Source organism: Macaca fascicularis, chromosome 7 (assembly GCF_037993035.2).
Source record: "Macaca fascicularis isolate 582-1 chromosome 7, T2T-MFA8v1.1".
In the NCBI taxonomy this organism is placed as follows: Eukaryota; Metazoa; Chordata; class Mammalia; order Primates; family Cercopithecidae; genus Macaca; species Macaca fascicularis.
In genome coordinates this window covers 120,694,677-120,720,755 of record NC_088381.1, presented here as the reverse complement: position 1 = coordinate 120,720,755, position 26,079 = coordinate 120,694,677, and the positions used below count along the sequence as shown (strand labels likewise).

The following is a 26,079-nucleotide window of genomic DNA, read 5'->3' as shown; positions in this document are numbered from 1 at the left end:
CTGGAGCAGTTTGTTGGGAGTCCCCTTACCTGGTTATGGCCTTCTTCCTGCATCCTTCTCACTTTGATACAGGCTCATGATTTTCTAGTGGAGGTTTTGCCAATGATAGAATAATAATACCTGTAAAATATGTGTGAAAGACCACAGATTTTATACTGTTGCTTTATTTTTGTATTAAATAGTCATGTTTATGGTTGTTTTAAAAACCAACAGATGCCTGTTATATGCGTGGCACATAGTCGGTGCTCAAAACGTGTTTGTAAAATGAGAGTACACACAGTGGTGTTCTCACAAGAATGACATGATTCTGCAGCCCACCTCACCAAATGTATCGTGGACATTCTGTATCAGTACAGAAAGAACACCTCAGGAGAAGACCATAGGTTTCAGTTCATGGAAGTGGAATGGGCTCAAAACCATAGCCCTCCAAGACCATTTTAGAATCTAGATTTAATGAGAGTATTTTGGCATACAGATACCTTGAGTTGTTAGAGGCTTTCTCAGAGACTGACCCTAAGGTTGTATGAAACCATCTAGCATCAGAATAAGGAAACTGAAAGTATGGTGAGGAGGAGATGCGTAGTATTTTTTCTTTCAGACAGAGCCTGTACTCTGAAGTATGCTCTCCTTGGGACATCTGGATCATTGTGTAAAGTAAATTTACGATAGTAAAAAGAAGCAAAATAATAAAAACAAGAAGGTGGGGATAAAAAGTAAAGTAGATGAATTAGTCACATTGTTTTTAAAGCATTTAGGTCAGAGTATGTATTAAGAAATTTAAGATATCCCTTGCACTTTTGAAAGCAAAGCTGGATTTTTTAAGTGCCATTCACAGCCAGGATTTCTCCAGTATGACTCATAAGGACATTTTGCATCAGAATTACCCAGAGCAGTGAGTAAAAATGCAGATTCCAGGCTGGACCCCAGACTTCCTGAATCAGGATCTCTGGAGTAAACCTAAGGATCTGTATTTTTGACCAGTTCTTCACCTGGTTCTTAATATACTCTGACATTTGGGACCTGAGGACCTCAACCTCTACCTCATTTTCCATAATTTATGAACATGGACATTTCTACCATTGTAAGATCTCATTTCAGCACAATTGAAGTAGCCAGAGACTATTCATTACCAGTCACTAAACCTTAAAACACAGAAGAACATTGGTAAGTGGCCTCAGATTAGTTCACTAAATGCTCCCATGAAATGAATGTATTAAATGAATACTTCAGACATTTGGAGCACCATTTGTTGCTTTGAAAGGTAACTGATTAAGATTTAAAGGTTCTGCTGACCTTTGTAGAAGACTTAAGGTTTAACATAAAAATCTATTAGATTATGAATATTGGTTCTAAGTCACTTACTGAAGTATATTTAAAATCAATAACTATTCTGTATCCCAAAATTTTCCTGCCTACATATGAGTAGTCACCACTACTGACTGCTCTCTCTTCACCCCTCCCCACCCACGTATATGTGGGTATCCATGTGCGTACTCATGTACAAACATTCTTACATATGAGAATACAGAGCATTGAATCGAGGATGGGGAAAAGGTGGAGCTTTAGCTTTTGACATAGTAATGATGACTTTCTCCTGGGTAATAGGAGCAATGTACAGCATTCAGTGTTCATCCGTTTCTACAAAAGACCTTATGCATATTCTATATGTCTATTCAATATTTCTTGATAACAGGCCCTGTTATAGACACAGGGAAGATTACAATGAAAAAAAAAAAAAAAGTCAAATCTCTGTTAATGTGAAATAGAGTTGAGGACAGTTAACTCCCTTAAGTCTAAGGGCCCCCAAACGATGAATTCATTGGTATGTGTCCAAAGACCCTACGTCTTTTGGATAAATATTTATTAGCAGGCCGGGCGCGGTGGCTCAAGCCTGTAATCCCAGCACTTTGGGAGGCCGAGACGGGCGGATCACGAGGTCAGGAGATCGAGACCATCCTGGCGAACACTGTGAAACCCGGTCTCTACTAAAAAATACAAAAAACTAGCCGGGCGAGGTGGCGGGCGCCTGTAGTCCCAGCTACTCGGGAGGCTGAGGCAGGAGAATGGCGTAAACCTGGGAGGCGGAGCTTGCAGTGAGCTGAGATCCGGCCACTGCACTCCAGCTGGGGCTACAGAGCGAGACTCCGTCTGAAAAAAAAAAAAAATATTAGCAGGTTTAGGATATTGATTTCAGGTGCCATGCCCTTTATTTCCTTTCATTCTATTCCCAGACGCTTCTGTCTTTTCCAATTAGGTACTGAAAAACATTAAATATAGATTCAGATAGTAATTTCGTCTTAGAGTTTTACAGTTATAGCAATTATTTTAATAAAATAATTCTGGTTTCAGTATCATATCAATAAGCTGTCAATCATGACGTCAGAGAATCATTTGAACAACAGTGACAAAGAAGTTGATGAAGTTGATGCTGCCCTTTCAGACCTGGAGATTACTTTGGAAGGGGGTAAAACGTCAACAATTTTGGTAGGATGAATCTTTTTTTTACCTATTAATTTAGCTTGAATTGATGCATTCCATTTTGTGGATTTAGGTTCAAAGTATTTGGGGGGTGGTGGAGAGAAATATTTAATGCTTTAGAGAGAGAAATCAGATGTTAATTTTTCAGGAACTTTGAGGAAAGTGGTGGTTTTGTTTTGAGACAGGGTCTTGCTCTGTTGCTCAGGCTGGAGTGCAGTGGTCACTGCATCCTCAAACTCCAGGGCTCAAGCCATTTCCTGCCTCAGCCTCCTGAGTAGCTGAGACTACAAGCATGCACCACCACACCTGGCTAAATTTTTAATTTTTTTAGAGATGGGGTCTGACTGTGTTGTCTAGTCTGATCTCAAAGTCCTGGCCTTAAGCAGTGCTCCTGCCACCGCTGGGAAGTTTGTTTGTTTCTAAAATAATAATGTATTCGTCTCTAGTGCATTCAACACAGTTAGAATATATCTAATACTCTAATACTCTGCAAATTCTTCTACAAGTGGTGAGAAGACATTTCTGCAGAGGAAAATAATCTCAAGTCATGGTAAAAATCCACTTAGTGATGTGCACATTTGAAATATTACAAAAAGAGGCCGGGCGCGGTGGCTCAAGCCTGTAATCCCAGCACTTTGGGAGGCCGAGACGGGCGGATCACGAGGTCAGGAGATCGAGACCATCCTGGCTAACACAATGAAGAAACCCTGTCTCCACTAAAAATACAAAAAAATTAGCCGGGCGTGGTGGCGGCACCTGTAGTCCCAGCTACTCGGGAGGCTGAGGCAGGAGAATGGCGGGAACCCGGGAGGCGGAGCTTGCCGTGAGCCGAGATCGCGCCACTGCACTCCAGCCTGGGCGACAGAGCGAGACTCTGCCTTAAAAAAAAAAAAAAAAAAAGAAATATTACAAAAAGAAAAAAATAGATCTCGGGAAAATTGTGAAATGCTGGGTTTGGTTTTTAAGTATAGGGATTAGTTACTGCTGAAGAAACACTTTGGGCCTTTTACAGTGTGCAGATTTAGATGCAGCTAGTTTCAGCGGTATTAAAGATAACATTCTTATGAGTTGTATCAATTGCCATTTTGATGAAAATTTTGTTAACCTTTTATGCTATTTGAAAATGCCTTTGTACCAAGAATATGGTCCATAAGACCATGTAATGTGATTGTGTTAAAATCTTTATCATCTGTATTTTATGTCGTTCTGTTCATTAAGTAAGCTAGTTCTTGATATCAGATACCAAATGTTAGAAAGAATTTGAAATATTTAAAAAAAATAAAAAAGGATTTAACTCTCTCCTAGGGTGACATTACTTCCATTCCTGAACTTGCTGACTATATTAAAGTTTTCAAGTAAGTACAAAAAGAGGAGGGATTCCAAATATTAATGACTGTCAGTTTTATAGTTATGGTCACATTGAAACTAACTGTAAGTTTGACTAACACATCTACTGTAAACGGATTTACCAGTTAGGTGAACACCAAATTACCATGAGAGAAAATAACCACTTTTACGAAATTAAAATCACAATGCTCATTCTTTTATCAGATAAACATTTTTCTTTTAAAAAAAGATTGTGAAACCTAGATTGCATCATACAGATGCTGAAACAGTAATACAGTGGCACAGCCCCTCTGGGCCTCAGTTGGAAGCAGTACATAACGAACTGTGTTACTGCCAGCGATTATTTCCTCGTTCAGAGCGCAAGATTCTATTGAACTCTGTTCATTTGTTCATGGAACATTGTATATGAAGTTCTAGTATATCTGATCAAGATTTGTAAACACTCTATCCAGCTGCATTGCCCAGAATCAAGAGAGCTCGGCATTAAGGCAGAGAGGAAAAAAAGGAAAGGAGGTGACGTGGAAAATACTGTTTTCTACTATATAAGATAAAACTACTCTAGAATAAAACATTTACCGTAGCTGAACATAACAACAGTTCAAAATATGGAACATTTCTGAGATAAGGGCATGATTTCAGATGCCACTACGCTACCCTTTCTCCTTCCCCCTTGACACATTTCTCATCTACCTGCACCTTAAGGTCCTTACACACCCTCATGACTGCTCTGTCATCTTCCTTCTGTGTTTGACATTGGAGTGGCAAGTTAATGTCACCATTGGAATTTACCCTGGAGAAAGCAGCACTTCCCCCACTTTCAGTCCTGCCAGGTAAACTTGCATCTTTATAGAGGCCCCAAGGCAACTCTGCAGACACCCATAAACCTGCAGGTAATTACAGGATTTAGGAATCTTCCAATTACTGACATTTACTTCACCTTTCTTTTCCTGCCCTTCCCATGTGACCTCCTGGTCAGTGATGTGATGACTACGGCTGCAGAATACTGGAACACAGGCACGCTGTTTGTGTGATCTTCTAGAGTAGATTGAGAAGGGAGGCTCACATCCAGTAACAGCAGCACTGACTCTAAGACACTGACGAAGGGGGATCGATGTCAGCACGTGTAAAACTTGACCCCAGACTTAATATTGTGAAACTTTGCTAATATAGCGTCAATAAAGTTACTTCAAAGTGATTTTGTTGTTAATTCTGTTTGATACATAGGCCAAAAAAGCTGACTTTGAAAGGTTACAAGCAATATTGGTGCACCTTCAAAGACACATCCATTTCTTGTTATAAGAGCAAAGAAGAATCCAGTGGCACGCCAGCTCATCAGATGAACCTCAGGGGTAAGGAGAGCCTGTCACGGCTGTTGATGGTGGCATCCCCATTGGCCTCATAGTCAATGAGCCACTTGCTGGGATAAACAGGTTTTTTAAAAATCAATTTCTTTACTCCTTTGGGTACTTTAAAAATGTTTAGATATGTCTTTTTTACATAGTACTTTTCACAGTTTTGAAGTATTCAATTCCAATAAATATTTCGTTGTAATCTGTTTGTGCAGACCTGACCTGAAATGTATGACTCAACTTTTCTTTTTGTTTTTTGAGAGGGAGTCTTGCTCTGTTGCCCAGGCTGGAGTGCAGTGGCATGATCTTGGCTCACTGTTACTTCTGCCTCCTGGGTTCAAGCGATTTTCGTGCCTCAGCCTTCCCAGTAGCTGGGATTACAGGTGTACACCACCACACCCAGCTACAAGGTTTCATCATGTTGGCCAGACTGGTCTCGAACACCTGGCTTCAATTGATCTGCCCACCTTAGCCTCCCAGAGTGCTGCGATTACATGTGTGAGCCACCACACCCAGCTGATTCTGCATTTCTAGCTTGTCAAGTAAGCGTATGTTGTCTTTCCAGCTTCAGCATTAAGGACATTTAGAGTTTCCTTATTCTGCAGGGACTGCCTCCTTGTCTGTTTTGGATTCTGCCTTATTTTCAGCCACGTTGTAGTCATCCCTGGGCTTTCATCTTCAACATCCTGCTCTTCCTCACCCTCCCTGATGACAGGCTGGTCCCACTCAGGGTCCTCAGCCTCTGAATTTTCCTGGCTCGCCAGTAGGGTCGCTGACACTTTCAGGGTTTGGGCAAGTCCTTCCCTTCCTCTTCCCCTTCCCCAACACCTCTTCCTCACACAGTTTTTTCTTTGCTCTCAGCCTGGCTTCTGAGGCCACTCCAGGATATTCCTCGGAGGCTTCTAGCTGACACCTTGAGTCTCCTTGGTTTCCTCTTGTCCTGTCTTTTCAAATCCAAAGCTATCTCAGAACTAGGGGCTGGTATTTGGGTTGCTCATTTCCTTTCCCTCAGGGCATTTGTGGCAGGCCTGCTTCCTACAGCCTGGGCTAAGCCTGGATGAAGGCTAAGCTATTGGCTTTGTTTTGGATTTTGTTTTTCCTTTTCTTCAGTAAGGTCTATGAGCTACAGCTTAATTTCCTATTTCATTGATTTCTTCTGTTGGTTCTTTGTACTTCTCCTTCACTTTTTTCATCTGATGATGGCCTGGCTCAGATGGTAGGCGAATTTCCTCTCCAGATTAGTCTGGTTCTTCTGCAGATAGATGGCATTCTGCTGCTGTAATTTCTTTGCAGAGCGCTAATGAGCCTCTCACTTGGGGTAATACTTTTCAATAAAATCACCTGGTTCGCTTCAGTTTAGATACCACTTCCTCCAGAAAGCTGTATCCCCTGAGGACCACTCTCCCGTGAGCACACACCCTTGGCACCTGGCATGCCTTTTGGATGATGCAGTCAATCGGCTGGCTCCTCACTGTCTGTTCCATAGTCCTCTTACTGTATCTTCCCTTAGAGCAAAGACTAAAAAACTAAAATACACTTTCTAGACTCATTTCCAGTGAGACTTAGATCCTAGTCAGATGCATTCATGGGAGACTTGAATTCGGAATAGAGTTAAGACACAGAAAATGAAAGGAAGGAGGTATTTCTAGGCGCTGGAGCTAACACCTGCAGCCATAGCCTCCTGGTTTCTCACCAGCTTGATAATAGCAAAGGTTGCACCACCCTTGGCAAGCCAGTTCAGAGTTATTTCTAGTGGCCCAGCCCATCTCTTCTTTAGGTACATTGTACATACACATATTTTTGTAGGTAAGGCCGTATATGCCTAACTCGAAGTACTCAGATGTGGACAACAGCACCAAGGAAAAGGGCTTCAGACTGATTTCACAAAAATGACTCCCAAAACAATTTCATTTAACACTTAAAACACAAAGGTGCTTTTCCTGATTCATATTTCTAAATTGTACTTGGTACCGTCGTGTATCATTTAACAGTAGCGATACATTCTGAGAAATGTGTCAGCAGGCAATCTTGTCATTGTGTGAGTATTATGGAGTATGTGTACTTACACAAACCAAGATGGTATAGCTGACTGCACACCTAGGCTGTAGGGTATAGCCGACTGCACCCTAGGCGTATGGTTTAGCTGATTGCTCCTAGGCTACAACCTGTATAGCATTTTACTGTACTGAATACTGTAGACAACTGTAACACAGTAGTATTTGTTATCTAAACATATTTAAATCTAGAAAAGGTACAACTTGGATGAGCATGGTGGCTCATGCCTGTAATCCCAGCACTTTGGGAGGCCGAGGCTGGCGATCACCTGAGGTCGGAAGTTGGAGACCAACCTGACCAACCCGTCTCTACTAAAAATACAGAATTAGCCGGGCATGGTGGCACGTGCCAGTAATCCCAGCTACTTGGGAGGCTGAGGCAGGAGAATCGCTTGAACCTGGGAGGCAGAGGTTGCAGTGAGCCGAGATCACACCATTGCACTCCAGCCTAGGCAACAAGAGTGAAATTCTGTCTCAAAAAAAAAAAAAAAAAGGTACACTTGTATAAAGCAGTTTCCATGAATGGAGCTTGCAGGACTGGAAGTTGCTCTGGGTGTGAGTGGGTGGTGAGTGAATGTGAAGGCCTAGGACATTACTATACACTACTGTAGACTTTATAAATACTGTATACTTAGGCTGCATGAAATTTATTTTAAAACTTCAGTAATCTTCTTTCTTCAAATCTTTGCTTACTGTAACTTTAGAAACAACTTTTAACATCGTGACCCTTTTCTCATGACACTTAGCTTAAACATTGTACAGCTACACAAAAATATTTTCTTTATATTCTATGTGCTTTTTTTATATTTAGATTTTTAATTTTTTTTAACCTTTTGTTAGCTTAAATCACAGGCACACACATTAGTCTAGACCTCCACGAGATCCGGTTCATCATTATCACTGTCTTTCACCTCTGCATCCTGTCTCACTGGAAGGTCTTCAGGGGGAGTAACAAGCATGGAGCTGTCATTTCCTCTGGTAACAATGCCTTCTTCTGGAATCCCCCTGAAGACCTGTCTGAGGCTGTTTTACAGTTAACTTTTTTATTTAAGTAGAAGTACATTGTAAAATAATGATAAAAAGAATAGCATAGTAAATACATAAACCAGTAACACAGTCATTTATCATTATCAGGTATTATGTACTATTTGTAATTGTACTTGCTGCATTTTTCTGTGACTGGCAGCAGAATAGTTTTTACACAGATGTGAGCTATGATATTATGACAGCTACAGTGTCACTAGGCAGTAGGAATTTTTCAGTTCCATTATAGCCTTATGAAGGCACTGTCGCTGTCATATATGCAGTTTGTTGTTTACTGAAATGCTTTTATGCAGTGTATGACTGTATATCGTACATTAGGATAGATTTACTGTATTTCAACACAATGTTGAAATCTGTACCCTAGTACGTGAGCTCTGCCTAGTAGTCACTTAAACTGTTGCTTTTAAAGTTACACAAATTAAAAAAAAAAAAATAGAAAAACTCAGTGCTGGGTAGAGAATTGCTCTTCCCACATGTTGGAATTCTGTAATTTACCTGAAACTCTTAATTAGGCTCACTGCCTTCCTCCCTCAGTCACGGGCATTTCACTTTTGGGTGTCAGTCATTCTTTGCTGCCCTCAGGATCCACCGCAGCCTTCTCCTGCTTCCCTCTTCAGCGGCCCAGGACCAGCATAAATGATCACTGTTGACTTTGAGACTAGATCTGTCTTCTGGCCTCTGTTCTCACTGTCCCTGTTACATCTTAACCTTCTTTCTGTATAACTGAGAGGTCAAGTCCTGGCATGGAGATAATAAGTGTGTAAGTTGTTCTCAGTTTTCATCCCGCTGTTCCCAAGTCCTCTGAAAGGACTCATCACACTGATCATCACACTCATCACGGGCACCACCACACTGATAACACCTTGACCAAGAATCAAATGGCCTAGATGCTGCTCTTCCACTAAACAAGCCCTGTGATTTTTGTTGTTTCATTTTTTGAAACTGTGTTGTACATGCTTATCTCCAACTCTTGGGCTCAAGTGATCCCTCCACCTCAGCCTCCCGAGTAGCTGACACTGGAGGTGTACACCACTACACCTGGTTTAGATCTGTGATTTTGGAAAGATAGCATATCTGGGCCTATAATATCTTCTTCTGAGAAATGAGAGTGTTAGACTGGATGCCAAGGCTTCATAGAGATCTAAAATGCAAAGTTCTAAAAATTCATTTCAGCTAATACTAAGTGAACTTCTGTGCCACAAACTACTGGGTACTAGAGATACAAGGGAGAACCACTTACACTCCCAATCCTCAAGGTGGTTTAGAGCATGTTGGGGAGATAAAATTGCAATTGGCGTAATAAATAGTACTTTGGAAAGTAAGGAAAGGAGCAAGGGGTAAGGGTGCTCTATAACTTAACCTTCAGTGAAGATGGAGAGACTTCATTGGGGATAGAGAGCCAGGCACAGTGGCACATGCCTGTAATTCCAGCTACTCAGGAGGCTGAGGTGGGAGCATCACTTGAGCCCAAGAGTTAAAGACCAACCTGGGCAACATAGCCAGACCCCATCTCAAAAAAAAAAAAAAGCCTAAAGAAAAGCACCAGCAACTGCAGAGAGTTTTGTGCTGCTGGAATATAGAATTTAAGGGAAAGGATGAATACTTCCTTAATAGCTATTGAATGTGATTCCTGCTAACATGAGAGATAGTCGCAGAAGAAACTGGCAGACATTAGATGATAAAAATGGTAAGGAGATTGTTTTTTGAACTGGCAGCAGTGACATGTCACTGAAAATATTAACACAAAAATGACAAGATCCATATTTATACCAGTTACAGTGCAGAGGAGTCATTTTAGAGAGATGATAGTAATCCAAATTAAGATAATCAACATGAGATGAGAAAAGGGGCAGACTGAATAGATACTGAGGAAGTTTGGTCAATAGTCTGGGTGATTTATTTGGGAGGAGGTCGAAGTGGGGTCATTTTTCTGACTTGTGCATTGAGTGGATAGTGTGATACTGAGATAAGAATGTAGAGGAGCGAGCTGGGTTTGGGGGAAAACATGAGTTTAATGTGGGGATATTTTGAATTTGAGGTGCCTATGGGATATCTGTTTGGAGCTAGCCTGTAGACATTGGGTTGGGGAAAGATGCACATGCTCCAGATGCTGATAGGATAGCAGTTAGCAGTAATGGTAAGTGCAGCCACTGGAATGGTGGTCTGTAAATGTGAGAAGACAAGATGAAGAACAGAACCCTGCAGATCACGCATGTTTAAGAGACAGGGCAGGTTAGAAGAACGGGACCTTGCAAAGGAAACGAAAAAAAAAAACGCATAGGAAGACTGTGGCAATGAGGTATGATGAAAGCTAACATAAAAGTCATTTCAAAAGGACAGAGTAGTTAACAGTGTCCGATATTGTAGTAAAGTAAGGTAGTTAGGCCAGCATAGTATCTAGCCATGTGGTTCGTGACCTTGACAAGAACAAACTGAGTAGACTTCAGTGGTTTATTGAGTATAGAGCCAAAGTACAATCATTGAGAAGTAGATAAGAGATGGGCACGGTAGCTCATGCTAGTAATCTCAACATTTTGGGAGGCCAAGGCCGGTGGTGGATTGCTTGAGACCAGGAGTTTGAGAACAGCCTGGGCAACATGGTGAAACCGCTGTCTCTATTAAAAAAAAAAAGAGAGGAGACAAAGCTTTTTAATGAACCTTATCTATGACAAGGAAGGGGGAAAGAGGTAACAGAAAAGGGAGGTATGTTGTGGTATAAGATGGGAGAGATTCGAGGAAATGAAATGCTGATGGAAATGTGGCAGTAGGAAGAAGGAAATCTGGTGTCTGAGAGAGAGGATCTCGGTGGTGGAGCAGGGTTCCTGGGATGGTAATGAACTCAGCCCACTTGGATAGGAAAGCTGGAGGAGGAGGGATGCCTCTCGCACTGTGTGGAAGCAAGGACAGCTCAGTTTATCTTCTAGGGTGGCAGGAAATGGATGGACTTAACTTCTGGTGGCTTTCATTTTCTTGGAGACATAAGAGGTGGAGTTGTCCCTTGAGACTAGGTGACATTGTAGGATGTCTGAGAAGATTTGAAGTAGGCATTGTTGAAAATGTCTGTATAAGCACAGAAGGATGCAAGCATAAAGGGCCCAGTTGAGGTTGGTATCCATGAATCTCTAGTGAAACCTTTTTTACTTGCTCCTTCCCGTCTTGCAGTGCTAAGCAGCCTGAGTATAGGCAAGGAAGAGATAGAGGGATTTATTTACCTAGGGGACAGATTTTACTAGGAGAATGTATAATGTGAAGACAGTGAGTCTCGGCCGTTGGAGTTGATGTCCAGTGAATGTGGTCCAGGCTGGATTGGGAAGGAGGGAGCTGTTGCTTCCTTCTGTTGCTGTTGGGGAGAAAGTGGAGGGGTTTCAGGATAGGGTTCCTGAAAGAGTTTGATGAGAGTTAGGATTAGAGATTGTGATCAGAATCGGCTGTTTGCATTTCACCTTTCAGAAGTACACTAATTGGGTAACTGAGGAAGTCCAGTGGTTGCCGTGGAAGTAGGTAGCTGAGGTGGCATGGAATGGGTGTTTGAGATGTGGCCCAGTGTAGGCCTCTGAGCCTACACTAGTGCCTGAGTTACCACCCACTTTGTCTCTCCCTGTTTAGTTTTGTTTTTTTAAAAGAGGCCTAATTATTATGGAATTGTATACGTAAATCCTCTTGAATTATTAATGATACTTGTGCAAAAGATTGTGTACTTTCAAACAACTGTTTCAACTTTGCACGTTTAACAGTTTGTCACACACGTTCTCATCATTCTAAAGCCTGTATAAAAGGAGATATAAAAGAAGACATTTGTGTGTAGAAATATTTTAAAAAGAAAACAAAGGGCAGGGGGGAATCTACCAAATTCATGGTACGAGTTGCTAGGGAGGAGAATAAAGAGGGCCTCATCCTTTATTTAAAGTGTTTTTATTTAATACTAAAATATTTATGTAGAGGGGGAAAATGACAATTTTAACATTTGTTCTTCTGGATATGGAGTGTGTATGATCTTCTTATGTTCTGTGCCAAGAGGAATTGAAAAGGCAAGCCCTACTAACAGTTTAAAATTTTCCTCATCGAGCCTATTGCATGATCGTATGACACTGTGCTTTGTTCATGTCATTCTCAGACAATTGGAATAAGCTTTAGGAAGCTTCGACATGTGTATTATCTTATTTATCCTTAAATCATCCCTGTGAGGTAGAGTTCAAGGTCAGGAAATGTAGACTTAGATAAGTTAAATGGCCCATAATTATTAATAAGTGACAAAGAAAAGTCTGGAACCCACGTCTCTCTGCAGAGCTCTACGTTGCTGTATTTATTATACTGTTACTACTTGTTTATGCCAGCTGTTATGCCATCATCTAACACCCAGTTCAGTAAATCTGCACTGCCTTCTGTAAAGCCTCCTACAAAGTGAAATTCTGAATAGAGTTTTTGTTTGTTTTTTTGTTTGTTTGTTTGTTTAAGAGACACAGTTTTGCTTTTGTTGCCCAGGCTGGAGTGCAACGGCACGATCTCAGCTCACTGCAACCTCCACCTGCCGGGTTCAAGTGATTCTCCTGCTTCAGCCTCCCAAGTAGCTGGGATTACAGGTGTCCACCGTCATGCCTGGCTAATTTTTTGTTTGTTTTTGTTTTGTTTTGTTTGAGACGGAGTCTCGCTCTGTCGCCCAGGCTGGAGTGCAATGGCGCATCTCCGCTCACTGCAGGCTCCCCCTCCCAGGTTCACGCCATTCTGCCTCTGCCTCCCGAGTAGCTGGGACTACAGGTGCCCGCTAAGTTTTTTGTAGTTTTAGTAAAGATGGGGTTTCATCGTGTGTTAGCCAGGATGGTCTCCATCTCCTGACCTCAGTCATTTTTTGTACTCAGTGGAGACATGGTTTCACCATTTGGTCAGCTGGTCTCAAACTCCTGACCTCAGGTGATCCACCCACCTCAGCCTCCCAAAGGGCTGGGATTACAGGCATGAGCCACCATGCCCGGCTTATTTTCATTCCAGCTTCCCAAGCAAATGTGTATATTACCTTCTGCAGCAGATGCCTTCATAAAATACTATGGCAAAATCCAACATGTTAAGATGCCACAAAATGAGAGCTGCTTATATTGACTTGAGATTTCTTAAAAGTAAATTTAGCCATTTTGATAATTAAAAATTTTTTGTTACAGGATGTGAAGTTACCCCAGATGTAAACATTTCAGGCCAAAAATTTAACATTAAACTCCTGATTCCAGTTGCAGAGGGCATGAATGAAATCTGGCTTCGTTGTGACAATGTAAGTCTTTCAGTTAAAAATACACTTCAATTTTCTTGGATTTCTAAATGAGTTGACCAGTCATCCTTATATTTTATACTTGAAAGACCTGTCTCGTGATACACTGCACACATCAGTATTTCTTTTCTCCAGGAAAAACAGTATGCACATTGGATGGCAGCCTGCAGATTAGCCTCCAAAGGCAAGACCATGGCGGACAGTTCTTACAACTTAGAAGTTCAAAATATTCTTTCCTTTCTGAAGATGCAGCATTTAAACCCAGATCCTCAGTTAATACCAGAGCAGATCACGACTGATATAAATCCTGAATGTTTGGTGTCTCCCCGCTATCTAAAAAAGTATAAGAACAAGCAGGTACTTGCTTCATTTTACTTCATCTGTTTTCTGCTGGTTTGTTCTTATAATTTTATACATAACCTTGTTTTTCCCCTCTTAAACAACACTTTTTCGTCTTAATATTGTGTCAGGTGGTTAGAATATAAAATACAGATAAGAGTATCCCTAATTGGAACTTCTGAAATCCTACAAAATCTGAAACTTTTTGAGTGCCAACATGACTCTCAAATGCTCATTGGCACATTTTGGATTTCAGATTTGGGATCCTCAACCGGTAAGTGTAATACAAATATTCCAAAATCCAAAAATATCTGAAACCCAAAACACTTCTGGTCCCAAGAATTTTGGATAATGGATACTCAACCTGTAGGAAATAAAGTAACCTTTAGTCAAGTTTAAATTGGTCATTTAAAACAAATCTTTATCATTTTAATAAGGAGGCAGAATAGTTGAGAACTTACTCTAAACAACTTGCAGAAATCATTCTGTTAACATGATGATGTTCTTTCAGACATTTTAGGGAATTGAATATGGTCTCAATGCTTTGCATTCCTTAATTTATTTAATTTTATTCCTTATATAATTAAGTAAATGTGACGTAAAGTGCAGCCAGCATTTCCCAACAAAATTCATAATACCAACTATTGTTGAAATGGGCTTTTCCAACTTTAGAATGAAACTTTACAAGAGTATATTTTTAGCTGTGTCTTTTCTTAACATTATCAGTCAGAACCTAACCAAAATTTTATACATAGTTACACAGTTTGGTAAATTTTCATTGAAATTTGCTTTTGTCCACTCTGTTTAGAATTCTTTTCTTTGGAAATTAATACCATAAAAGGGTTGCTACTTAGGAAAATGGTTCTTTGGTACAACATAAAAGTCCTTTACAGGGGAATTTCACTTGGGATAGGCCCTGGTATTCCCTGCACCCAACATCATGCCATAAAAGGAAAAGGCTTCAATTTGGGGGTGGGGGGGATGAAGACCTTTAAAATAAATATTTTGTTTTTATCTAATTGTGCTTTAATCTTTGTTAAGGAGTAATTTTAAAACATACTGAAAAGGCTCAATGAAATGCCCAGAACACTTATTAATTCCTTAACTTTAAATATAATATTGATTATATGGGTCTGAAATTATTTCTACCTAAATGTTCAGAGGTTTTAATCACAGAGTATTTGTCTTTAAGTCTCAGAGGTTGTGTAAGCCTAGAAATTGTTTATCCCATGGTCATATGATGTGGGAGTAGTAAGGAATGGAGGAAATGCTGCCCTGGGGAACTGTGTGGAATGTAGATTGTAAGTTAAAAAGGGAAAGTAAAGCAAGTGCTAATTTCATTTTTCATATTCGTAGTTATTTCATTTTAAAATTATACAGAATCTTGTTTCTAAAAGTGAATATATTTGCCTTCAAAGGCAATAAGTAATTTCAAACCTGTTTTATGACCAGTTTTATCATTTCACAGTAAGGTATCAGGGAGATAGACGAGCTTAAACGAGAACTGCCACACATTATTTTCTTTTTTTTTTTTTTTTTTTTTTTTTTTTTTTTTTTTGAGACGGAGTCTCGCTCTGTCACCCAGGCTGGAGTGCAGTGGCCGGATCTCAGCTCACTGCAAGCTCCGCCTCCCGGGTTCACGCCATTCTCCTGCCTCAGCCTCCCGAGTAGCTGGGACTAGAGGCGCCTGCCACCTCGCCCGGCTAAGTTTTTGTATTTTTAGTAGAGACGGGGTTTCACTGTGTTACCCAGGATGGTCTCGATCTCCTGACCTCGTGATCCGCCCGTCTCGGCCTCCCAAAGTGCTGGGATTACAGGCTTGAGCCACCGCGCCCGGCCACACACATTATTTTCACTGTCAACTATTTGTTTTCTCAGAGGCCTTTTAAATGATAGTTCTTGACTAGAAACTATCAACTGAAAATTCTCCTGAGAACAAAGATGAGGATTCATCTTTAACTGACAGGAGGACAGTTTGTGTGTGGTCCATGGTTAAAGATCCTTCTGGCCTTGCCTTTCATGTTGCCATCTAATCAAATGCACATTTTTAACCCTACTTTCTCTCACCAGAGTGATAGGTTAGGTTTTTGGTGTGTATTTTGTTATTTTTGAGGCAGAGTCTTGCCCTGTCTCCCAGGCTGGAGTGCGGTGGCACCATCATAGCTCAAGCTCACTGCAGCCTCCATCTCCCAGGCTCAAGCAATCCTCCTACCTCAGCCTCCCTAGTAACTAGAACCACAGGCACACACTGCCACTCCAGGCTAATTTTTGTATTTTTTGTAGAGACGAGCTCTCGCTATGTTGCTTAGGCTGGTCTCAAACTCTTGAGCTCAAGTGATCCGCCTGCCTTGGCCTCCCAAAGCACTGGGATTACAGGCGTGAGCCACCACACTTTGCTGGAATAGACTTACAAATTGTTGGCCAGGCACAGTGGCTCACGCCTGTAATCCCAGCACTTTGAGAGGCCGAGGCAGGCGGATCACTTGAGGTCAAGAGTTTGAGACCAGCCTGGCCAACATGGTGAAACCCCATCTCTACTAAAAATACAAAAATTAGCCAGGCATGGTGGTGTGCATGCCTATAATGCCAGCTACTGGGGAGGCTGAGGCAGGAGAATCGCCTGTACCTGGGAGGCGGAGGTTGCAGTGAGCCATCACACTCCAGCCTGGGCAATAAGAGTGAAACTCTGTCTCAGGAAAAAAAGAAAATTGTTTCCAGATATTACTGCCCTGGCGCCTAGTAAGTAGTGATCCTCAGAAGCTTAGTTGCTACTGTGTGTCAGACACCACACTAGTCACACTGGACGTAGTGCTCAGTAATTATTAAGCTATATCCAGTTGCATTCTGGAGTCTGTAGGAAGATGTGCAGGCCACAAGGACATTCTTCCCTTCCAGGGCATATCGACTGGTAGTTTTCTTTTGGGTCTATCAAAATAACCTGTTGTATTTAACCTACTTTAATTCCCTTCAATTATACATATATTAACTAAATACTCTATGGGTATTTTTAAACAAATATGACTCTCAAACTGGCTTTTTAAATTTTGAAGAATTATTCTATATGTTGATTTATGTTAATCTAAATGGAAATGACTAATGCCATAAAGCCGAAATTCCTCATGTAGTATACGGCATCTCTTTATTTTCCCTTCCAGGAAAAAGGATGCAAAAAACACATGGTAACTGAGGGGTTTGCTTTTCTTGTGTAAAAAAAAAAAAACAGATGGGCACTGCACTTATTTTATGCCTTCAAATTCTTATTTCTGAAAAGCAGTGCATGGATCATATTATCTGACTAAATCTGAGAATACTTTAAAGGCTTTTGAATACTTTTATTTTGCTACTAAAATAATTGGCTTTATCCTAACCAGTGAGAACTGGGTACATGATGTAGGGGGAAAGAAATATTTGCTCTTTTTATTTTCTCCCTACAAATTTCTACCCTTAGGTTCTTTAGTAACATTTAACATTCTAAAATAATGTGGAGTGTTTCTCAGTGTTCTAAATGGAAAGTAATTGCTGCTTCCTCATTTTCATTTTTCATTCTTGCATTTACTTTGCTTGGTTTCTACCTAAAGTAGTTTTTTGCATGACTTTTGGCTGGAATTTTGGTTTGCAGGTGACCGCAACTTTTTCTTTGCTTCATTGCCATTTTTTCTGATTGCCTTTTTTTTTCTTTCTGCTTCCTTTTTCTTTCCTCGCATTGCCATCTACAGCCAGGCTATGTAAGAGATTTGGTAAGTTCTCCATATTTACCAAAAAAGAAAAAGAAGAATAAAAAAAAATTCATAGCCACAACCTTCCCTCATGGAATTTACTCCCGTAGTGAAATTTAAAATAAAAATGATTACGGTGATTTCAAGTACCTTAAAGCTGCTAACAGATAATCCTGCTAGAAACTTGTATTCCAGGTATTCATTCTGATTATAGACATAGTGCTAAATTTAATTAAAACTCATCTATATGTGGATTAGAATGTGCTGTTCTATAATAGTAGTACCATTATCTGTATGCATTTGAAATATGTCTCAAGTGTGGCAACTGTGTACTCCTAATAGTACTTTTTGTTGATATATGAAAACTGAAATTAAGACTTATTTTGAAAAATCATTATATAATAATTATTAAAATTTCCAAATGTAGCTTCAGATATTTTGATTTCAACTCTTACAATGTGATTTTGGGGTACGGGGTACGTAATTCAATCTTTTGATCTTTTGTCTCGATTGTCCCATGAGAGAATAATGTTCAATGGTAAAGGTGATGTTTAATCATGTTTAGATAACAGCGAGAATCTTGGAGGCCCATCAGAATGTAGCTCAGATGAGTCTAATTGAAGCCAAGATGAGATTTATTCAAGCTTGGCAGTCATTACCTGAATTTGGCATCACACACTTCATTGCAAGGTCAGTGGTTCTAAGCATCTATGTGTAAACCTTAATCTGCATTTTTGCTTCATCTATGTCATGTAATTAGATATTAAACATTTAAAGCATACCTATGTAGACCCATTAACTCATATTACAGTAGAATTCAAAGACTGTTAGAATGTATTTTGTAAGCTTTTAATTTCTACATTAAAAATTCAAGATAATTGTGTTTGTTTTACTACTAAGGGAATAGCACTCTTTTAGGGTTGGAGAACACTTACCTTGAAGAAAAGCAGTCCAACATGTTCCCCCACGACATGTTGTAACTGTTCTTTTCTTAAATATTATAGGTTCCAAGGGGGCAAAAAAGAAGAACTTATTGGAATTGCATACAACAGACTGATTCGGATGGATGCCAGCACCGGAGATGCAATTAAAACATGGCGTTTCAGCAACATGAAACAGTGGAATGTCAACTGGGAAATCAAAATGGTAAACTCGTCCCAATGTTACTTGAATATAGTTCTTCTGATACAAATTAGCATATTAGGAATAAAAAGGCCTATAAATTCTGATGATTGTTTGTACCACCACCTCTTAAAGTACAGACAGACCATGGTTGACTATTCATTTCTCACTTAAATTTGCCTATTTCATAATTAGCCCAGTTACTAAAATTCTAAGCATATAATTTGCTTAGAATGTTGCCCTTTTTGTCTTTCTGTAATGGATAAAGCCCTTCTACTCCGAAATAGCAACTACTATTTGTTGAATGCCTACCCTGTGCCAGACATGATACTGGAGGCTTACATTAGTACCCCATCTCAAAACCTCATCACAGCCTTTTAAGGTAGTTGGATTACCGTACGTTACAAATGAAGACACTGCAATATAGAGGCTTGAGGGCCACCATTGTCTATGACCACGCACAAAGTAACTACAGAGTCATTTCAAACTCAGATGCTTTAGGCTTAAAAACCTGGCACATTTACCACTGTACATCATGTTGCCCCTGGTCTTGGAGTACACAAATATCATTTAAATTGAACAATCTTTTACTAATAAGTCATTTGGTTTAGGATCATATTGGATTTATTGTATCAATTCATGTTACTTCAAAGAATCTTATATTTCTGAAATACTCAAACGTGATACCTAAAGTTTAAATAGCTGAAGCAAATATTAAAACACAGGAAGGAGGCTTTCCTCCAGGACTTGAAGAGAGGCATTCTCGTTAATTGAATCGTCAGAGACCATTTGAGAACTGAATGACCTAAAACCCTTGCATTCCTAGTCTTCCTTTTCAGAACATGAAAACTTAAAAAAGGGTAGGGGAAGGGCAATAAACTTAACTTCTTCTTTGGGACTTAAAGGCATTACTAGTTTAGGTTTTAAACAGACTAATTATTTGAGGATCAACAAGTGTTTTCTGATGGGACCGGCTTTAAGTAGCGCAGTAGTTGTGTGAGTCGTTTTGTGTGGACCCCGCCACCTGGCATTCGGGACAGCACTGATGATTCTTGTCTTTGTTCCAGGTCACCGTAGAGTTTGCAGATGAAGTACGATTGTCCTTCATTTGTACTGAAGTAGATTGCAAAGTGGTTCATGAATTCATTGGTGGCTACATATTTCTCTCAACACGTGCAAAAGACCAAAATGAGAGTTTAGATGAAGAGATGTTCTACAAACTTACCAGTGGTTGGGTGTGAATAGAAATACTGTTTAATGAAACTCCACGGCCATAACAATATTTAACTTTAAAAGCTGTTTGTTATATGCTGCTTAATAAAGTAAGCTTGAAATTTATCGTTTTATCATGAAAACTTCTTTGCCTTACCAGACCAGTTAATATGTGCACTAAACAAGCACGACTATTAATCTATCAGGATATAATAAACTTGAATTTGGCACACATTCCTTAGGGCCATGAATTTAAAACTGAAATAGTGGGCAAATCAGGAACAGACCATCACTGATTTAAGCTAGCCAAACTGTAAGAAACAAGCCATCTATTTTAAAGCTATCCAGGCCTTAACCTATATGAACTCTATTTATCATGTCTAATGCATGTGTTTTAATGTATGTTTAATTTGATATCATGTTTTAAAATATCCTACTTCTGGTAGCCATTTAATTCCTTCCCCTCACCCCCAAATAAATCAGGCCTGCAGGAGGCCTGATGTTTAATAATGTCATTGTGTTTGACCTTGAAGGAAAATGCTATTAGTCTGTCGTGCTTGATTTGTTTTTGTCCTTGAATAAGCATGTTATGTATATTGTCTTGTGTTTTTATTTTTACACCATATTGTATTACACTTTTAGTATTCACCAGCATAATCACTGTCTGCCTAAAATATGCAACTCTTTGCATTACAATATGAAGTAAAGTTCTATGAAGTATGCATTTTGTGTAACTAATGTACAAACACAAATTTTATAAAATTGTACAGTTTTTTAAAAACTACTCACAACTAGCAAATGGCTTAAATGTAGCATCTCTGCATTAATTAAATGCCTTTAAGAGATATAATTAATGTGCAGTTTTAATATCTACTAAATTAAGAATGACTTCATTATGATGATTTGCCACAATGTCCTTAACTCTAATGCCTGGACTGGCCATGTTCTAGTCTGTTGCGCTGTTACAATCTGTATTGGTGCTAGTCAGAAAATTCCTAGCTCACATAGCCCAAAAGGGTGCGAGGGAGAGGTGGATTACCAGTATTGTTCAATAATCCATGGTTCAAAGACTGTATAAATGCATTTTATTTTAAATAAAAGCAAAACTTTTATTTAATAGTTATTTTTGTACTTGTTTTTAATGTTTACATAGTATCAATTTAGTAGAAATGAACTTCTGCCTTTTGGAAATGCTTTGCCTACATGTTGTTATTTTGTGAGAACAACGGGTTAGTATTCCACATCATCGCCAGATAGACACACTTTATCTCAAAGATAGTCTTTCGCCTCAATTGAAAAGCCCTCATTTTCTTAACACTTAAAAATGAATGTGTAATACCTAAATGTTAGAAATGTACTTATAAATAGAAGTTGGCTGTGGCAGAATTTGTTTTAAATAACAAAATTATTCTTGTTTTACAAAAAAAAATACGTTTACGAATTTACTGCCAGTCATTACTGCTGTCATCATTCAAGACTCAAGACTTTTTAGTCCTTTACCCTTTGCATGTAGACCAATTCCTGATTTTCCCCTCACACAGCCTTGCATCTTTTGTTATTGCTGCCACCATCATCCAAATTCAGTTCTTTGTCCTGTGCCTGCTGTAGTGTGGCACCATCTTAAGACAAGGCTGAGATCACATTCTCCATGACTTTTCTTTGCACTCTAAAGCCATAACAGGCCTTGCTCCAAAATTTAAGAGCACCTTTCCACTAAACATTTTAAAATATACTCCCTTTCCTCATCTTTAGTAAGTGACTGTGCAAGTCACCAACTTGAATATTCAGCAACTTGCATGTCACCTACCGAAAGCCCCAAAACATTCATTGAAACCACACCTATTCAAGTGCTTTCTAGTCCCATGGCCTCCACGCAAGTGAGAATAGCCTCTGTGCTGATTGCCCCACTTCTAGTTTGCCCTGCTGCCCTCCCAGTGATTTTGAGATTAATCCAGCCCCAACATAGCACTGACTGCATTTCAGCTCTAATGACTTCTTATTGCCTACAGGATAAAAGCCAAAGTAAAGTGCTCAGAGGTTTTGTATGGTTTCCCAGCCCACATTTTCATCCTTATCTCCCAACAATCTGCATTGCAGTCCAGCTGGGCAGCTCACATTCTCCACTTTGCACTCATCCCATCTCCCTATCATTCCCCAAGTCTGGAATGTCTAGTCCTGGACCTTCGTACAGTTTGTACCTGTCTACACCTCATCTGTCTAGCATTTTAGAAAAAGGTCAAGTGGGCCTGGCACAGTGGGTCACACCTGTAATCCCAGCATTTTGGGAGCCTGAGGTAGGTAGGTCACGAGGTCAGGAGTTCAAGACCATCCTGGTCAAGATGGTGAAACCCCGTCTCTACTAGAAATACAAAAATTAGCTGGGCATGGTGGCACACACTTGTAATCCCAGCTACTGGGGAGTCTGAGGCAGGAGAATTGCTTGAACCTGGGAGGTGGAGGTTGCAGCGAGTTGAGATTGTGCCACTGCACTCCAGTCTGGGCAACAGAGTAACACTCCATCTCAAAAAAAAAAAAAAAGCCAGGCATAGTGGCTTATGCCTGTAATCCCAGCACTTTGGGGGCTGAGGTAGGAGGATCATGAGGTCAAGAGATCAAGACCATCCTGGCCAACATGATGAAACCCCGTCTCTACTAAAAATAGAAAAATTAGTCGGGCATGGTAGTGCGCACCTGTAGTCCCAGCTACTTGGGAGGCTAAGGCAGGAGTATCGCTTGAACCCAGGAGGCGGAGGTTACAGTGAGCCAAGATTTCACCACTGCACTCCAGCCTGGGTGACAAAGTGAGACTCCATCCCAAAAAAAAAAAAAGAAAAAAACTCAAGTGTTCTTTCTTCTATAAACACTTTCAAGTTTCCTTGCAGCCAAAAAACTCTCTTCCTCTTCTGAACTGCCATTGAATTTGGTCCTTCTGCGGAACTAAAGAGTGATCATCCTTATTATGGTTGAGTATATCATGTCGCCCCTAACAAATTATTACATGTTTGAGGATTTGGTTGAATTTGGTCCTTCTGTGGAACTAGAGTATCCAAATCATTACATCCTTGAGGACTGGATCTCAGTGCTATGGTTCCTACTTAGGATCACTTACACATGGGTTTATTGAATATAATGATGGTTATTTTGGAAATAACAAAATTATTAACCAAACCAAATAACCAAAGGAATTATTATTAGAACTAAGAGTTTGTGTAGCCTCAGTATAGTTTAATACAGAGCAAACTAACTCTTTTTTTTTGGACACCAACTATGCAATAGGAAGCATGCTAAGTACTCATATTCTCTCAAGGATGCATACAGTCCAGCCTCATCATTTTATAGATGAAGCTAGAGGAGGCCAACTGACCTGTTTAAAGTCAGACATCTATGATTACTGCCAAGGCCAATCATCTTCCTATCTAGTAGTAGTAAAAACAAACCTTACATGAATTCTGAGAACACCATTAGTAGTGACCTCTCTAGAGAGAACATAGGTCTGTGAGAACACCAGCTGGGACTCAGAGACCTAGGTTCAGCTTTCTGCTCCATGTGACTCAAGCTCATGTGGATATGAAAGCACTGGTGACAGGACCCCAACCTAGCTCCCATCCAACTTTTTACCTTAGATCAGCAGGTTAGAAACCTGCTGGAAGCCCCTGGCCGGGCACGGTGGCTCACGCCTGTAATCCCAGCACTTTGGGAGGCCGAGGTCAAAAGATTGAGACCATCCTGGCCAACATGGTGAAACCCCGTCTCTACTAAAAATACAAAAATTAGCCCCAACTACTCAGGAGGCTGAGGCAAGAGAATGGCTTGAACCCAGGAGGTGGAGGTTGCAGTGAACTGAGATTGCGCCACTGCACTCCAGCCTGGGCGACAGAGTGAGACTCCATCTCAAAAAAAAAAAAAAAAAAAAAAACCTGCTGGAAGCCCCTGATGGTGACGTAGTTAATCAGTAATCTCAACTCAGTACAAATTGTATTTTACATGCCTTGAACTTTCAAAGTCAAGGAGCTAGAGACACGAACTTTATCAAGGAAAAGCTACTTGCCATTCTTGACCCTCTACTCTTACAGAGGACAAAAAGCAAGTATGTCACAGACTATACTGTTATTCTGTATACTGTATTTCTACTTTTTAAAAAAATGTTGAATCTTATTTAAGATGCTTTTAATGATCAGTTAGTGATGCAGTGAGATCATAATATCTATTCCTTAAAACTAAGTTTTTTCATTTTGGGCTTGTTTTTGAAACAGTGTCACTCTCGCCCAGGGTGGAGTGCAGTGGTGCAATCTCAGCTCACTGCAACCTCCACCTCCTGGGTTCAAGCAGTTCTCCTGCTTCAGCCTCCTGAGTACATGGGATTACAGGCACCCACCACCACGCCTGACTAATTTTTGTATTTTTAGTAGAGACAGGGTTTCGCCTTGTTGGCCAGGCTGGTCTCAAACTCCTGACCTCAGATGATCCTCCCTCTTCAGCCTCCCAAAGCACTGGGATTACAGGCATGAGCCACTGTGCACAGCCACCCTTATAACTAAGTTTGATAAATGATACAGCTGTTTTACACTCATCACTTAAAACATGTTAACGTCTTCACTCATCACTTCAATAATTCAGAAAGTCTGAGCATAGGGCTTTCTGAAATCCATCCCTTTGTGACATACCACACATCACTGATACTGAATGGATAACCCTGCATAGCTGCCATCTTCTCTCTCCTTAATTCTAAAAACATACACTGAGTTAAAAATCCATCACTCACAAAATGTTTTTGGAGCTATTGCATCGTCACCTCTTTTTGTCCTATAAATGGTGGAAGAAAGGCAAGGATGAGTTGACTTGCTACATTGGTGTAGACCTAATGAACATAGTACAATAAGCTGATCCAACTCTTACTCTGCTGATATATTTCCAGTCATCTCTACAAAGTAAGATCCAGGAAAAAGTTGTTTACTGGAGAGCTCTGTTCTCTTCAACAAATTAACTGTGCCTTTATCTGTTTGAACTGTTTTGGTCTGGCAGCTCAAGAATGAGGGAGGTGGCAGAGATAAGTGACAGGAAATGGGAAATTTGCAATCTGGGTAAAGGGAGTAAAATTCTCAGAGTGAATTGCAGAGCTACCCAGAACAGGAAGCAGTAGCCAAAAAGCCTTATCTGGTGACCTTATTTCCTGCTGTGTTGATCCTCTCTTGTTTTCTCTGCTTTATTTAATAAACAGTACAAAGTTTCCCAGGCTGAATGTGTACATTAAAATTCCCTAAAGAAACAGTTATCAGCAGACACACACACACACACACACACACACACACACACACTCACACACACACTCAATTGGGTTTCCCTTTTGATGTTTGTTCATGGGCCTGCATATTACTAAAAATTACAAGCACTTAAAATAATTTGAGACCATTGTTTCATGAAATCTAATTATAGTCTCATGTGGCTTCACTGGCCAGGCATTATCTGTCTTACTGCTCAGGGAAGTGGTCCAAGTTCAATGTTAATTAAATTTGTGATTAAAAACGGCACAGCCAACCAAACAAGTTTAAAATCGTATCTGTATTAATACGGTTTGCAGATACTGCATGATAAAGAGGAGGTCTGAGCATAAAATTCTCATCTCAGATCTCAATTTTGTGACCTTTATGACAAGTGAGATTCAAGTGAACACATTTACTGTCAGGTTTACGGGTCGGTGTATTTAAACAACCTTGTTTATGTCTTGCTGGCCATATTATAAATCCAATTAGAAGGAACACTGGGAAAACAGAAGAGCAAGGGGCCAGGATAGCCAAAACATTCCTAAACAATAGGTGAGGGGACTCGCCTTACTAGATAACAAGTAGTGTAAAGTATATTGAAAGTGTAGCGTTGGCACAGAGATCAATAAAACAACTAGAGAATTCAAACAGAAACTCCAGAATATATCTGCGCACATACAGACACTTGGTTTCTCAGAGCTGGCCATGCAGATTGGGACAAAACAAAAGGGCTTCCGGGTGAATGGTGCTGGTGCTTATCTTTACAAAGCAAGAATTTGGACTACAACCTCATACCTATATGTAGAAGTCCAAATCGATTCCAAATGGGTCAAAGTCTTGGATGTGAACGGCAAAACCACACAACTTTTAAAAGATGACAGATCATTTATATGACATTGG

At 40.1% G+C, this 26,079-nt stretch overlaps 1 protein-coding gene across 11 annotated transcripts in view; it reads left to right on the top strand.

Moving 5' to 3' along the window:
- The window catches only part of FERMT2 (FERM domain containing kindlin 2), a 96,456-nt gene extending 75,421 nt beyond the window's left edge, over nt 1-21,035 (top strand). For 5 of the 11 annotated variants that reach the window (XM_065548820.2, XM_065548818.2, XM_065548821.2 and 2 more), the window contains 8 exons: nt 2,350-2,484; nt 3,784-3,833; nt 5,050-5,174; nt 13,426-13,532; nt 13,665-13,886; nt 18,150-18,274; nt 18,589-18,730; nt 19,774-21,035. In XM_065548820.2, the coding sequence (XP_065404892.1) occupies nt 2,350-2,484; nt 3,784-3,833; nt 5,050-5,174; nt 13,426-13,532; nt 13,665-13,886; nt 18,150-18,274; nt 18,589-18,730; nt 19,774-19,947 (1,080 nt within the window). In that variant the 3' untranslated portion in view covers nt 19,948-21,035. Of the gene's footprint in view, nt 1-2,349; nt 2,485-3,783; nt 3,834-5,049; nt 5,175-13,425; nt 13,533-13,664; nt 13,887-17,023; nt 17,048-17,584; nt 17,606-18,149; nt 18,275-18,588; nt 18,731-19,773 lie in introns of all 11 variants that reach the window. The other 6 variants (XM_065548817.2, XM_065548815.2, XM_073997416.1 and 3 more) reach the window with 2 other exon arrangements.
- The last annotated feature ends 5,044 nt before the right edge of the window (nt 21,036-26,079 follow it).